Below are 12,507 nucleotides of genomic sequence, written 5' to 3'. Positions count from 1 at the left end.
CTTCTATACTTCTGAATTACAGTTAACTGAAACTGTCAACATCTTCCCAATATTATACACATCACAGCTCTGGGGTGTAGACACACAGAATGTTGCAAAAAAATGGAGAGAAATTAAGTCCCCAAACAAGCCAGCAATTGTAAATCTAGCAACGTGCTACAATGTGTGTGGATGCCTGCTTTCATTACCCAGAGTAGGGTACTCCATCTTTATATGAATACATTAATTCTCCTTGATATTGGATGCATTATATGAGCAAACAAATGAATCCAGAGTCATCTGTCACTGGCATGTGTAATTAATGGGATGAAAGAGAAGAATAGACACCTGTAAGCATGACTGGCAGCAGCCTTCTGTGAGTCCCTGATGACATTTCATGGCAGACTAGAGTTAAGTTGGAGGTACCAACTTGGGGAGAGAAATATGACAATCTCTATTTTTCTCCCTGTCTTTCTGTTCTGATGGTCTGACAGTACAAAGCCCAATAAGGAAAGAACTAAAGCCACAGCAAAGTCTCAGCGGGTGGAAAAAGTAAAAGTTCAGAAAAAGGTAAGTACCTTTTTCTTAAATCATACACTACATATTGTGTGTTGGTAGTAGCCTAATAGTTATGGCAGTGGCGCTATCAACAGGAGCAGCTGTATTAGTAGCAACAGCAAGTAGGCCTAAATCACCACCGCTACAGCTTATGGGACTTACATTTGTACTACTGGATAGTTTTTCCTGAGAAATTTGACTGCAGGTTACATCTTCCCAGCCTGTGCTGCCAGCGTGTCCCTGTGTGAACCCCATGATAGTTGATTCCAGAAGCTCCCCAAACCAGCTAGATAGAAATTGATTTCCTGATACTGTACTTGGACTGGTGCCCAAGGTCTATTACCCTCATACTGAATCTCTCAACATAGGGGTTTTCTCATACAGTGCCTTCGGAAAGTATTCAGACCCCTTGACTTTTTCCACGTTTTGTTAGGTTACAGCCTTATTCTAAAATGGATTAAATATACTTTCATCAATCTACACACAATACCCCATACAGACAAAACAAAAAACAGGTTTAATTGTTTTTAGCATATTTATAAAAAATATATTTAAAAAACATACCTTTTTAGTATTCAGACCCTTTGCTATGACTCGAATTTGAGCTCAGGTGCATTCTGTTTCCATTGATCATCCTTGAGATCTTTCTACAAGTTGATTTGAAGTCCACCTGTGGTAAATTCAAATTGATTGGATATGATTTGGAAAGGCACACACCTCTCTATATTAGGTCCCACAGTTGACAGTGCATGTCAGTTAAAATCAAGCCATGAGGTCAAAGGAATTGTCCGTAGAGCTCTGAGACAGGATTGTGTTGAGGCACCGATCTGGGGAAGGGTACCAAAAAGTTTCTGCAGCATTGAATGTCCCCAAGAACACAGTGGCCTCCATCATTCTTAAATGGAAGACTTTTCCTAGAGCTGGCCGACCTGCCAAACTGAGCAATCAGGGGAGAAGCGCCTTGGTAAAGGAGGTGACCAAGAACCCGATGGTCACTCTGACAGAGCTCCAGAGTTCCTCTGTGGAGATGGGATAACCTTCCAGAAGGACAACCATCTCTGCAGCACTCTACCAGTCATGCCTTTATGGTAGTGGCCAGACAATTGTCATCCTACAAACTGAGGCAGCAGACTTTGTGAAAATTAATATTTGTGTCATTATCAAAACTTTTGGCCACGACTGTATATCCTGTATATCATGCATTTCCTATCTCCATGCGGCACAAGACAGCCCGCATGGAGTTTGCAAAAAGGCACCTAAAGGACTCTGACCATGAAAAACAAGATTCTCTGGTCTGATGAAACCAAGATTGAACTATTTGTCCTGAATGCCTAGTCTCACATCTGGATGAAACCTGGCACCATCCCTATGGTGAAGCATGGTGTTGGCAGCATCATACTTTGGGGATGTTTTACAGCTGCAGGGACTGGTAGACTAGTCAGGTTCAAGGGAAAGATGAATGGAGCAAAGTAGGGAGAGCCGTGATAACCTGCTCAGGACCTCAGACTGGGGCGAAGGTTCACCTTCCAACAGGACAACGACCCTAAACACACAGCCAAGACAACGCAGGAGTGGCTTTGGGACAAGTCTCAATGTCCTTGAGTGGCCCGGCCAGACCTGAATCCAATCGAAAATCTCTGGAATGACCTGAAGATGGCTGTGCAGCAATGCTCCCCATCCAACCTGACAGAGCTTGAGGAACTGCAGAGAAGAATGTGAAAAACCCACCAAATACAGGTGTGCCAAGCTTGTAGCTTCATACCCAAGAAGACTCAAGGCTGTAATCTATGCCAGAGGTGCTTCAACAAAGTACTGAGTAAAGGGTCTGAATACTTATGTAAATGTGATATTTCAGTTTTATTTTATTTATGTTTGCAAAAATGTCTAAACCTGTTTTTGCTTTGTCATTATGGGTTATTGTGTGTAGCTTGATGGAACAAAAACAATTTAATCAATTTTAGAATAAGACTAATGTGGAAAAAGTCAAGGGGCCTGAATACTTTCCGAATGCACTGTACATACTACGATTTATTTTTGATTGAATTGGTACGTTATTCACAGGTCCATTTGTTTCTTGATATGTGTCAATTGACTTAGTAAATTATGTTGTCCATTATATAGATTAATTCTGTATTAGGTCAAAACACCACTTTCAGTACCTCTTTGCGGTGTCTGTTTTTGTCCAATAGGAGTATTTAGAAAAAATATATAATCAGTGGAGGCTGCTGAGGGGAGAAAGGCTCATAATAATAATAATGGCCGGAACCGAGTGAATTTGATACCATTCCACTGATTCCGCTCCAGTCATTACCACGAGCCCATTCTCCCCAATTGTTGTCCACACCTACTCATTCAAAGGTTTGTTCTTATTTTTACTATTTTCTACATTGTAGAATAATACTGAAGTTATCAAACCCATGAAATAACACATGGAATCATGTAGTAACCAAAAAAGTGTTAAACAAAAAAAACATTCTTCAACATTCTACTTCTTCAAAGTAGTCACCCTTTGCCTTGATGACAGCTTTGCACACTATTGGCATTATCTCAACCAGCTTCACGAGGAATGCTTTTCTAACCGTCTTGAAGGAATTCCTACCAATGCTGTGCACTTGTTGGCTGCTTTTCCTTCATTCTGCGGTCCAACTCATCCAAAACCATCTCAATTGGGTTGAGGTCGGGTCATCTGATGCAGCACTCGATCACTCTCCTTGGTCAAATAGCCCTTACACAGCCTGGAGGTGTGTTTTGGGTCTTTGACCTGTGGAAAAACAAATGATAGTCTCACTGAGCTCAAACCAGATGGGATGGCATATCACTGTAGAATGCTGTGGTAGCCATGCTGATTAATTCTAAATAAATCACTGACAGTGTCACCAGCAAAGCACACCACCACCTTCATGTTTCACGGTGGAAACCACACGTGCGGAGATCATCTGCTCACCTACTGTCTCACAAAGGCACGGCGGTTGGAACCAAACAGCTTTCCACCGGTCTGTCCGTTGCTTGTGTTTCTTGGTTTCTTTGCAGAAATTCGACCACGAATTCCTGATCCACACAGTCTCTTTTGAACAGTTCATGTTGAGATGTGTCTGTTACTTGAACTCTGAATCATTTATTTTGGGCTGCAATCTGGGGTGCAGTTAAATCTAATGAATTTATCCTCTGCAGCAGAGGTAACTCTGGGTCTTCCTTTCCAGTGGCGGTGCTCTTGAGAGACAGTTTCATCATAGCTCTTGGTTTTTGCGACTGCACTTGAACAAATTTTCAAAGTTCTTGACATTTTCCAGATTGGCTGACCTTCATGTCTTAAAGTAATGATGGACTGGCCTTCTTGCCATAATATGGACTTGGTCTTTTACCAAATAGGGTTATCTTCTGTATGCTACCCCTACCATGTTTCAACACCACCGATTGGCTCAAATGCATTAAGAAGGAAAGAAATTACACAAATTAGCCTTTATCAAGGCACTACCTTCTATTGAAATGCATTCCAGGTGACTATCTCATGATGCTGGTTGAGAGAATGCTTAGTGTGCAAAGCTGTCAAAGGCAAAGAGTGGCTTCTTTGAAGAATCTCAATCATTTCTTTAACACTTTTCTTTTTGGTTACTACATGATTCCATATGTGTTATTTCATAGTTTTGATGTCTTCACTATTATTCTACAATGTAGAAAATAGTAAAAATAAAGAGAACCCCTTGTATGAGTAGGTGTGTCCACATTTTTGACTGGTACTGTACATGCAGACCACAAACGGAGTTGAGTGAAGAGCTTGAGTATTTTATCTTTTGTGCTGAGCTCTGACTTGTTTTTCTGTTTTCCCTCTATTAGGTCAAGGCTTTCAAAACGGAGAGCGTGGAGAGCTTTGATGATGATGTGAGGTGGGCATTTTCCTCTGAGACTGCATCCTGTTAACAGTATTGGTAATGAGAGAGCCAGCTAATTGTCATGGCTTTGCTCAACTACAGCTCTGTTGAAGTTGTGTGGCTTGATATCGCTTCAAAGTGTCACATCAGCATATTTCTGCTGCCATTGGAAATGTAGTTTTAATCCATTAACATTTCAAATGTTAGGGAGGTGATTAAAATGAATTCTTGTGATTTGGATTTCCAAGAGCCTGGACAGGATCCATTCCCCTTTTTTTTTCAGGGAGTGTTTGCTGTCTATCAGAAAATGTATTTTCTGCTGTATTGAAGAAAATTGTCTGTGGCTCGTCAGAAAAGCAATAAATTAAAAACCGCTGTGTTCTGAGGGGATGGATGGTGGGAGTTTAGGCTAGGTCTGAAAGGTACAATCCGCTATACAGATAACAGTATCGGTTTTGCTTCCTTATAGTCACACTGACAAAGTGAATGACATATACAGTTAATTCTCTGTTTATGGACTCTCTCTTAGACTTACTCAGGCTGTTTCTCCCTCAGACGAACCTATTGGCATTTCAACATTTTCCTAATCCTATTGAAGTCTACCTCTCTTGCTTAGGAAATGGAAAGAATATGTTGATTTGCCATACAGGAATGAGTTGTTCAGATGAGTTAGGTGACATTCAGACAGAACGTTGAAAGAAGCTGAGAGAATATCTAATCATTACCCATCTGTACTGTTGTCGGTGACAAGAAAAGGGGGTGAAGTGAAGGGTTGGAGGTCCTTAAACGGAATGGTCATGATTTTGGCAATTTACTTCCCCAGATTCAGAAACTCGTGAATACCATTTTTATGTATCTGCGTGCAGTTTGAAGGAAGTTTAATAACTGGATGTTCCTGTAGACTTCCAGTCGTTGCGCTAACTACCCCTCTATTCCTTCATACTGGACACAGATACATAAAAATGGTATATCTGACTATTGGGAAGTATATAAAGGACCTCTGACAAATTCCCAAACTATCCCATTAAATGCATTATCTGCGCTGCCAACTCTCATGCATTGGGCGCAAGTCACGCATTTCGCCCTGTTCTCACACCACACCTCTTTCTCACGCATTGAAAAAGAGTTCCCTATTAAAAAATTTTAATTACTCCACTGTGAATTCAGTGTGTAACTTTGTTTTCAAATCGGAGCATATGCACCTGCAATTCTACATCATGAGTGTTGTATCTGCACCAGCTTCACCTGGTAGATCCATAATTTTCCTGCCATTGCACTGTGAACCGCGGCAGATTGAAGCGTGTGTTTGGTTTAGTAAGGACCTAGGCGATTTGATGCGCATTTGTAAAGGCGCCCCTCACGATTTAGAGTGGAGTGCAGTCACGTCAGACTGGACAGGCATGTTCGCTCTCCGCTTATCAAAGTTTAACCTCAATTGTCAAAAGAGCAGCACGGCAACTTGTAGTGTTGTTTTTGTCTATAATTGTTGCAAAATGCTTTATATAGCCTACTACTAGGGATTTATTCCACAATTTAGATTAGCCCAGATCTATAGCCCACATTATTCCCCTTGTTTGATCATTGGCAATTTAGGACTAGGTTGATAAGGCTATAATAACAAAGTCAGCATTTAGAATAAATGTTGTTAGGGTGACCTGATTTGTGTAACTATATTATGAACACTATTTTGCCCTTACAAATTGTGAACCCAAATGTAACTGATTCTAGTGGGCAAGGGGGATACCTAGTCATACCTTTTACAACTGAAATGTGTTTTGCTCATTTAACCCAATCTCTCTGAATCAAAGAGATGCGTGGGGCTGCCATAATTGACACCCATGTCTTCGGCGCCCGGGGAACAGTGGGTTAACTGCCTTGCTCAGGGGCAGAACAACAGATTTTTACCTTGTCAGCTTGGGGATTTGATCCAGCAACCTTTTGGTTACTGGCCCAACACTCTGACCACTAGGCTACCTGCCGGGACAATACATTGAAAGATCATTTGGGTTTGGTGTAGCAACAGATTTAGGCTATGTCGTCTTCAGAAGATTTTCTGTAATTTGTTTGGTCTTACACAATAGCAGATGTAAGTCACTAGAACAATTCCCTTCCCCTACAATGGGCTAAAATATAGACTAATTAGTGTGCTTATCTCAGCAAGAACACTTGTTATTCCCCATACTTTTCTTATTATTTAACTTAGTCATATTTCTTAAGAATTCTTCTGGTGTAATTGGTCTATTCGAAATCTGATTTGCCATCTTGTCCTCAAACTCTTTTTAAAATTCTATGTATTTTCAATGAGGGCTGTGCATTTTTGTAAGCATTTATGGACAGTTTTGAAAACTGTGGTGTGGCTGTCATAAAATGAGAGGCTATATTGAAATGCCCCTTGCCTCAAATATCTTGTTTTGTCATTTATTCCTACCGAAATGGTAGGCAAGATATTTTGCATTTATTCCTATGGAGAGTAAGATTTTGCACATCGGCCTCAACCACCTGTAAATTAATATTCATTTGATTTTTCTTGATTGTAGGTTAATTTAGTAGAAATGAAAAGTTTTTGGGGAACATACAGTGGGGCAAAAAAGTATTTAGTCAGCCACCAATTGTGCAAGTTCTCCCACTTAAAAAGATGAGAGGCCTGTAATTTTCATTATAGAGAACAGGACACTTTAACAAAAAAAATCCAGAAAATCACATTGTAGGATTTTTTTATTAATTTATTTGCAAATTATGGTGGAAAATAAGTATTTGGTCACCTACAAACAAGTAAGATTTCTGACTCTCACAGACCTGTAACATCTTCTTTAAGAGGCTCCTCTGTCCTCCACTCGTTACCTGTATTAATGGCACCTGTTTGAACTTGTTATCAGTATAAAAGACACCTGTCCACAACCTCAAACAGTCACACTCCAAACTCCACTATGGCCAAGACCAAAGAGTTGTCAAAGGACACCAGAAACAAAATTGTAGACCTGCACCAGGCTGGGAAGACTGAATCTGCAATAGGTAAGCAGCTTGGTTTGAAGAAATCATCTGTGGGAGCAATTATTAGGAAATGGAAGACATACAAGACCACTAATTTCCCTCGATCTGAGGCTCCACGCAAGATCTCACCCCGTGGGGTCAAAATGTTCACAAGAACGGTGAGCAAAAATCCCAGAACCACACGGAAGGACCTAGTGAATGACCTGCAGAGCGCTGGGACCAAAGTAACAAAGCCTACCATCAGTAACACAATACGCCGCCAGGGACTCAAATCCTGCAGTGCCAGACGTGTCCCCCTGCTTAAGCCAGTACATGTCTAGGCCCGTCTGAAGTTTGCTAGAGAGCATTTGGATGATCCAGAAGAAGATTGGGAGAATGTCATATGGTCAGATGAAACCAAAATAGAACTCGTCGTGTTTGGAGGACAAAGAATGCTGAGTTGCATCCAAAGAACACCATACCTACTGTGAAGCACGGGGGTGGAAACATCATGCTTTGGGGCTGTTTTTCTGCAAAGGGACCAGGACGACTGATCTGTGTAAAGGAAAGAATGAATGGGGCCATGTATCGTGAGATTTTGAGTGAAAACCTCCTATCAGCAAGGGCATTGAAGATGAAACGTGGCTGAGTCTTTCAGCATGACAATGATCCCAAACACACCGCCCGGGCAACGAAGGAGTGGCTTCGTAAGAAGCATTTCAAGGTCCTGGAGTTGCCTAGCCATTCTCCAGATCTCAACCCCATAGAAAATCTTTGGAGGGAGTTGAAAGTCCGTGTTGCCCAGCAACAGCCCCCACACATCACTGTTCTAGAGATCTGCATGGAGGAGTGGGTCAAAATACCAGCAACAGTGTGAACCTTGTGAAGACTTACAGAAAACGTTTGACCTCTGTCATTGCCAACAAAGGGTATATAACAAAGTATTGAGAAACTTTTTGTTATTGACCAAATACTTATTTTCCACCATAATTTGCAAATAAATTCATAAAAAATCCTACAATGTGATTTTTCTGGATTTCTTTCTCTCATTTTGTCTGTCATAGTTGAAGTGTACCTATGATAACTACAGGCCTCATCTTTTTAAGTGGGAGAACTTGCACAATTGGTGGCTGACTATACTTTTTTTGCCCCACTGTAGATCAGGTGTGGGCCACCAACCCTCTTGGAGAGGGACCTCTAGTCAGGAGATTTTGAAGGGATAGTTCACCCAAATTACATTCACATTGGTTTCTTATGGACAAAGAAACTGCAGTCTATCCTGTGGTTAGCCACTGCTAATATTAGCATTGTCTAACAAAAAAAAAACGATTTTAATTCGGTGTCCCCCAGTTAAGGACCCCCTGGCTAGGGGTGGAGACAATGACATTCCCCATAGGAAATCTCACTCCAAGCAATTTTCAAAACTTGGCATCCCTGTACATTATCCTGTTCCATTCTGCCTGTAATGGGAATTAGCATCTACAGCTGTTTTCTTTCTTTTCCTTCCATCCAACCATTTGAAATGAAGCAGTACTGTAATTAAGTTGCAGTGGTGGTTGTAATGTTGATTTATTAATTTGGTAAATTTTCTTCCCACTTCCAAGGCATACTACAGGGAAATACAAGCTTGCCGTCCTAGTATAATAATAATATCATCAGGCCCTTTTCTATAATGTTTAATCACTGTAATTATGTAATTACATGTGGTCACTAAATGGTGTACTTTTGGATTGAGGTATTACTCTATGAATAGCTACGTCTTACTGGGAAGTAAAAGGTGGACTGCAGCAGGATGTGTTCATGCTTTCCAACCACTTGATATGGGAGTGAAAGTGACTGGTCATTGTTCAGTGTCTCTTCGTGCTTTCCTCAGGTTTAATTTGGCTGTAAAAGAGGAGCCTGAAGATGGAGACTTTGTGCCAGAAAAGAGGGGGAAAAAGAGGAAAAGACCAGAGGATGAACCCATGGAAGGTCCCTCGTGTTCCAGTGCAACCCCAACGTGAGCAGGTCTCCCTTATTTATATGCCCTCACTCCATCTGTCATTCAGTTACCCTATGACTAAGTGTTAGTAACATGCGAACATCAGTTCCACCACACCACTACCTGTTGGAGGTGAGCAAATAGTGTTGCACATTGTTGCTGTACACAGATGTTATTTGCTGCCCTCAGGTTAAATATGAAATTGAAAGAGAAGGACGAGGCTGACCCGAGGACCGAGAATAACACAAAGGAGGGGATAAAGAAAGAGAAGGTAGGCATCCTCCCCGCAGTCAAATGTTCTATGTTTTAGCTGTTTATGTAGTAGCATCATTCTCTCCCACTTTTCACATGAACTGAGAAGTGGAAACTATATCTGAACAAAAAATAAATGCAACATATAAATTGTTGGTCCCATGTTTCATGAGCTGAAATAAAACATCCCAGAAATTTTCCATGTGCACAAAAAGCTTACTTCTCTCAAATTTGTTTACATCCCTATTTGTGAGCATTCTCCTTTTGCCAAGATATGCCACACCTGTCAGGTAGGTAGATTATCAAAAAGCTGATTAAACATGATCATTACACAGATGCACCTTGTGCTGCGGACAATAAAAGGCCACTCTAAAATGTGCACTTTTGTCACAACACAATGTCTCAAGTTGAGGAAGTGTGCAATTGGCATGCTGATTGCAGGAATGTCCACCAGAGCTGTTGTCAGATAATTGAGCAGCTTGGAACGTTGTTTTAAATAATTTGGCATTATGTTGAACCGGCCTCACATCCCGCAGAGCACGTGTAAACACGCCAGCTCTGGACCTCCGGCTTCTTCACCTGCGGCAGCGTCTGAGACCAGCCACCCGGACAGCTGATGAAGCTGAGGAGTATTTCTGTCCATTAAAAAAGCCATTTTGTAGGGAAAAACTAATTCTGATTGGCTGGGCCTGGCTCTCCAGTGGCTGGCCTATGTCCATCCATGGCTGTGCCCCTGCCCAGTCATGTGAAGTCCATAGATTAGGGCCTAATTCATTTCAATTCACTGATTTCCTTCATATGAACTAACTTAGTAAAATCTTTGACATTGTTGCATTTATATTTTTGTTCAGTAAATATTTTGTGTAATGTTAGTGCTTTGCGAATTTGACTCAGATGGGTACAGCTGAAATAACAAACAAGCTTTGGTTTGGGACATTTTACAATGGGCTCACTGATTGTGTAAATCACCTACTGTGTAAATTGTCTTGTTTCTGTGCTGCTGTCTTGATCTCCCAGAAGCCAAAGAAAGAGGAGGCGGAGCATCCAGTCACTACAAAGAAGAAGTCAAAGGAAGAGATTGAGGCAGCAAAAGCGTTGAAGATCAAAAAAAAAGAAGAAGAAGAGCAGCAGCGCTGGAGATGGTGGGGCTTGTTTGTTTTTCTATATGCCCGATGTGTGGGAGGTGGTTGTATGAACCTTTTTATGAAAGAGAGGCTCATTCTGAAACGCACTCTTGTCCCTCAGGTGGGAAGAGGACAAGTATGAGGATGGTGTAAAATGGAAGTTTCTGGAGCACAGGGGTCCCTTTTTCCCGCCGGAGTACCAGCATCTCCCAGACAACGTTAACTTCTACTACAATGGTCAGTACAGCCCTGCTGGTCTGAAGGTTTATACTCACCTTGTCAGATCATCGACCATTTTAGAAGTAAACACTTAACACTTCTCAAAGCGAGGCTCTTCACTCTAAATATCTAAGTAGATTCCCTGGCATGAGAGAGTTTTGCTAGGAAGGCTTGTAACTCACTTTCAGACTATCCAAGCATTCTGTCTGGGTCAGATTGAAAGTTGAATGTTGTTGACACTTTCTCCTCTATCTACGACACTCTGGGGAGGATCCTTTCTTTCATCATTCACCCCAGAAGATTGTTCCTCAACTCTGTATTGATTTGCATGGATCAACAGCTGCCCACAAAAGATCAGCCTCCTTTATTTAGGGCATACAGCCCAGGGATGTCTGGCTGTCTGGATCAAACATTTTGATTGAGAACCATAGTTTTTACATTTTTTTCCCCCCATAGTGCAGCACTGACAGATCCTATGTCAAAAGAGTAGGTTTGATAAGTTAATCCCTGTGTGTAGTGAAATCCCTCTCTGGGGCCAGGCCTCCACAACTAATTCACCCATTGGAGTGGTATGGAATGTAAATCCACAGCCGCTCACTGCAGGCCTCTCTCTCTCTCTCTCTCTCTCTGGGCATTGGTTGGCCTGCTGAGCCGGCTCCTAGGGGACCTCTGGGGATGATATTATGGTGGGGAATTGTCAGGGACCTCTCTATATGATATTATCACAATACTTAAGGGTCTGATACGATATGTATGCAATTCAATACTGTGATTATTGTGATTCCATGGTCCAAACATGTTGCTCACCATTTGTCTGCTGCAGAGGGACAAAAGAGCCATGAGAGAACACGTTTTGATCAGTCATGGAAATTTGAAAACAATTTGGCTCCATATTTAAAAAGATGGAGAACAAGCTATGAAGGACAATTACTGGAGTTTTGGTGCAGGTACAGCCAACTAGCGCAACAATAATATAATCCCCATCACTAGTTGATATGGTGCATTTTGGTTCTGACTAAGCTCCAAAAACCTGACTGAGGTCACAGCTCCTCTAGTCACTTGAGCTACTCATATAGTGGTGCCACTTCGCTCCCCTATTTAGAGAACATGACAAGATTTACCAAGCATTTGCACCTGTTAGTTTCAGACACTAATACAAGGGGGAAAAGGTCAAGCTGAGTCCTAAACTATTCTACAACATTATATATTTTTCTCTCCTAGGACCTGCAAGCTGTTTACTGAAAATGTAGCCCAGCTAAGATTATGGATCTTATGGAACTGTGTGTGTGTGTGTGTGATGTGCTTGTTCACCAGGTAAAGTTGTGAAGCTGGGCCTTGCTGCAGAGGAGGTGGCCCTGTTCTTTGCTCAGATGCTTGACCATGAATACACCACAAAAGATGTGTTCCGAAACAACTTCTTCAAGGACTGGAGGAAGGTGAGGAGTGAAGGAGGAAGAAAAGCCTAGAGAGACCAGCCCTTGAAACATCTGACTTTGTTTTCTAAGCTTGTTCTTGGAATAACATCAGTGGCTCAAGTTGTCGGTATAGCATATTT

At 41.6% G+C, this 12,507-nt stretch overlaps 1 protein-coding gene across 3 annotated transcripts in view; it reads left to right on the top strand.

Annotated features, from left to right (window-relative positions):
- The window catches only part of zgc:173742 (DNA topoisomerase I, mitochondrial), a 36,701-nt gene that overhangs the window by 2,259 nt on the left and 21,935 nt on the right, over positions 1 to 12,507 (top strand). For all 3 annotated transcript variants that reach the window (XM_020455840.2, XM_020455841.2, XM_031801152.1), the window contains exons 3-9: positions 474 to 549; positions 4,372 to 4,421; positions 9,250 to 9,375; positions 9,547 to 9,628; positions 10,627 to 10,751; positions 10,855 to 10,970; positions 12,267 to 12,388. In XM_020455840.2, the coding sequence (XP_020311429.1) occupies positions 474 to 549; positions 4,372 to 4,421; positions 9,250 to 9,375; positions 9,547 to 9,628; positions 10,627 to 10,751; positions 10,855 to 10,970; positions 12,267 to 12,388 (697 nt within the window). The remainder of the gene's footprint in view (positions 1 to 473; positions 550 to 4,371; positions 4,422 to 9,249; positions 9,376 to 9,546; positions 9,629 to 10,626; positions 10,752 to 10,854; positions 10,971 to 12,266; positions 12,389 to 12,507) is intronic.

The sequence above is a fragment of the Oncorhynchus kisutch genome, linkage group LG22 (assembly GCF_002021735.2).
Source record: "Oncorhynchus kisutch isolate 150728-3 linkage group LG22, Okis_V2, whole genome shotgun sequence".
Taxonomy (NCBI): domain Eukaryota; kingdom Metazoa; phylum Chordata; class Actinopteri; order Salmoniformes; family Salmonidae; genus Oncorhynchus; species Oncorhynchus kisutch.
The sequence above is the reverse complement of the archived record's forward strand: the minus strand, read 5'-3'. Positions and strand labels throughout refer to the sequence as shown.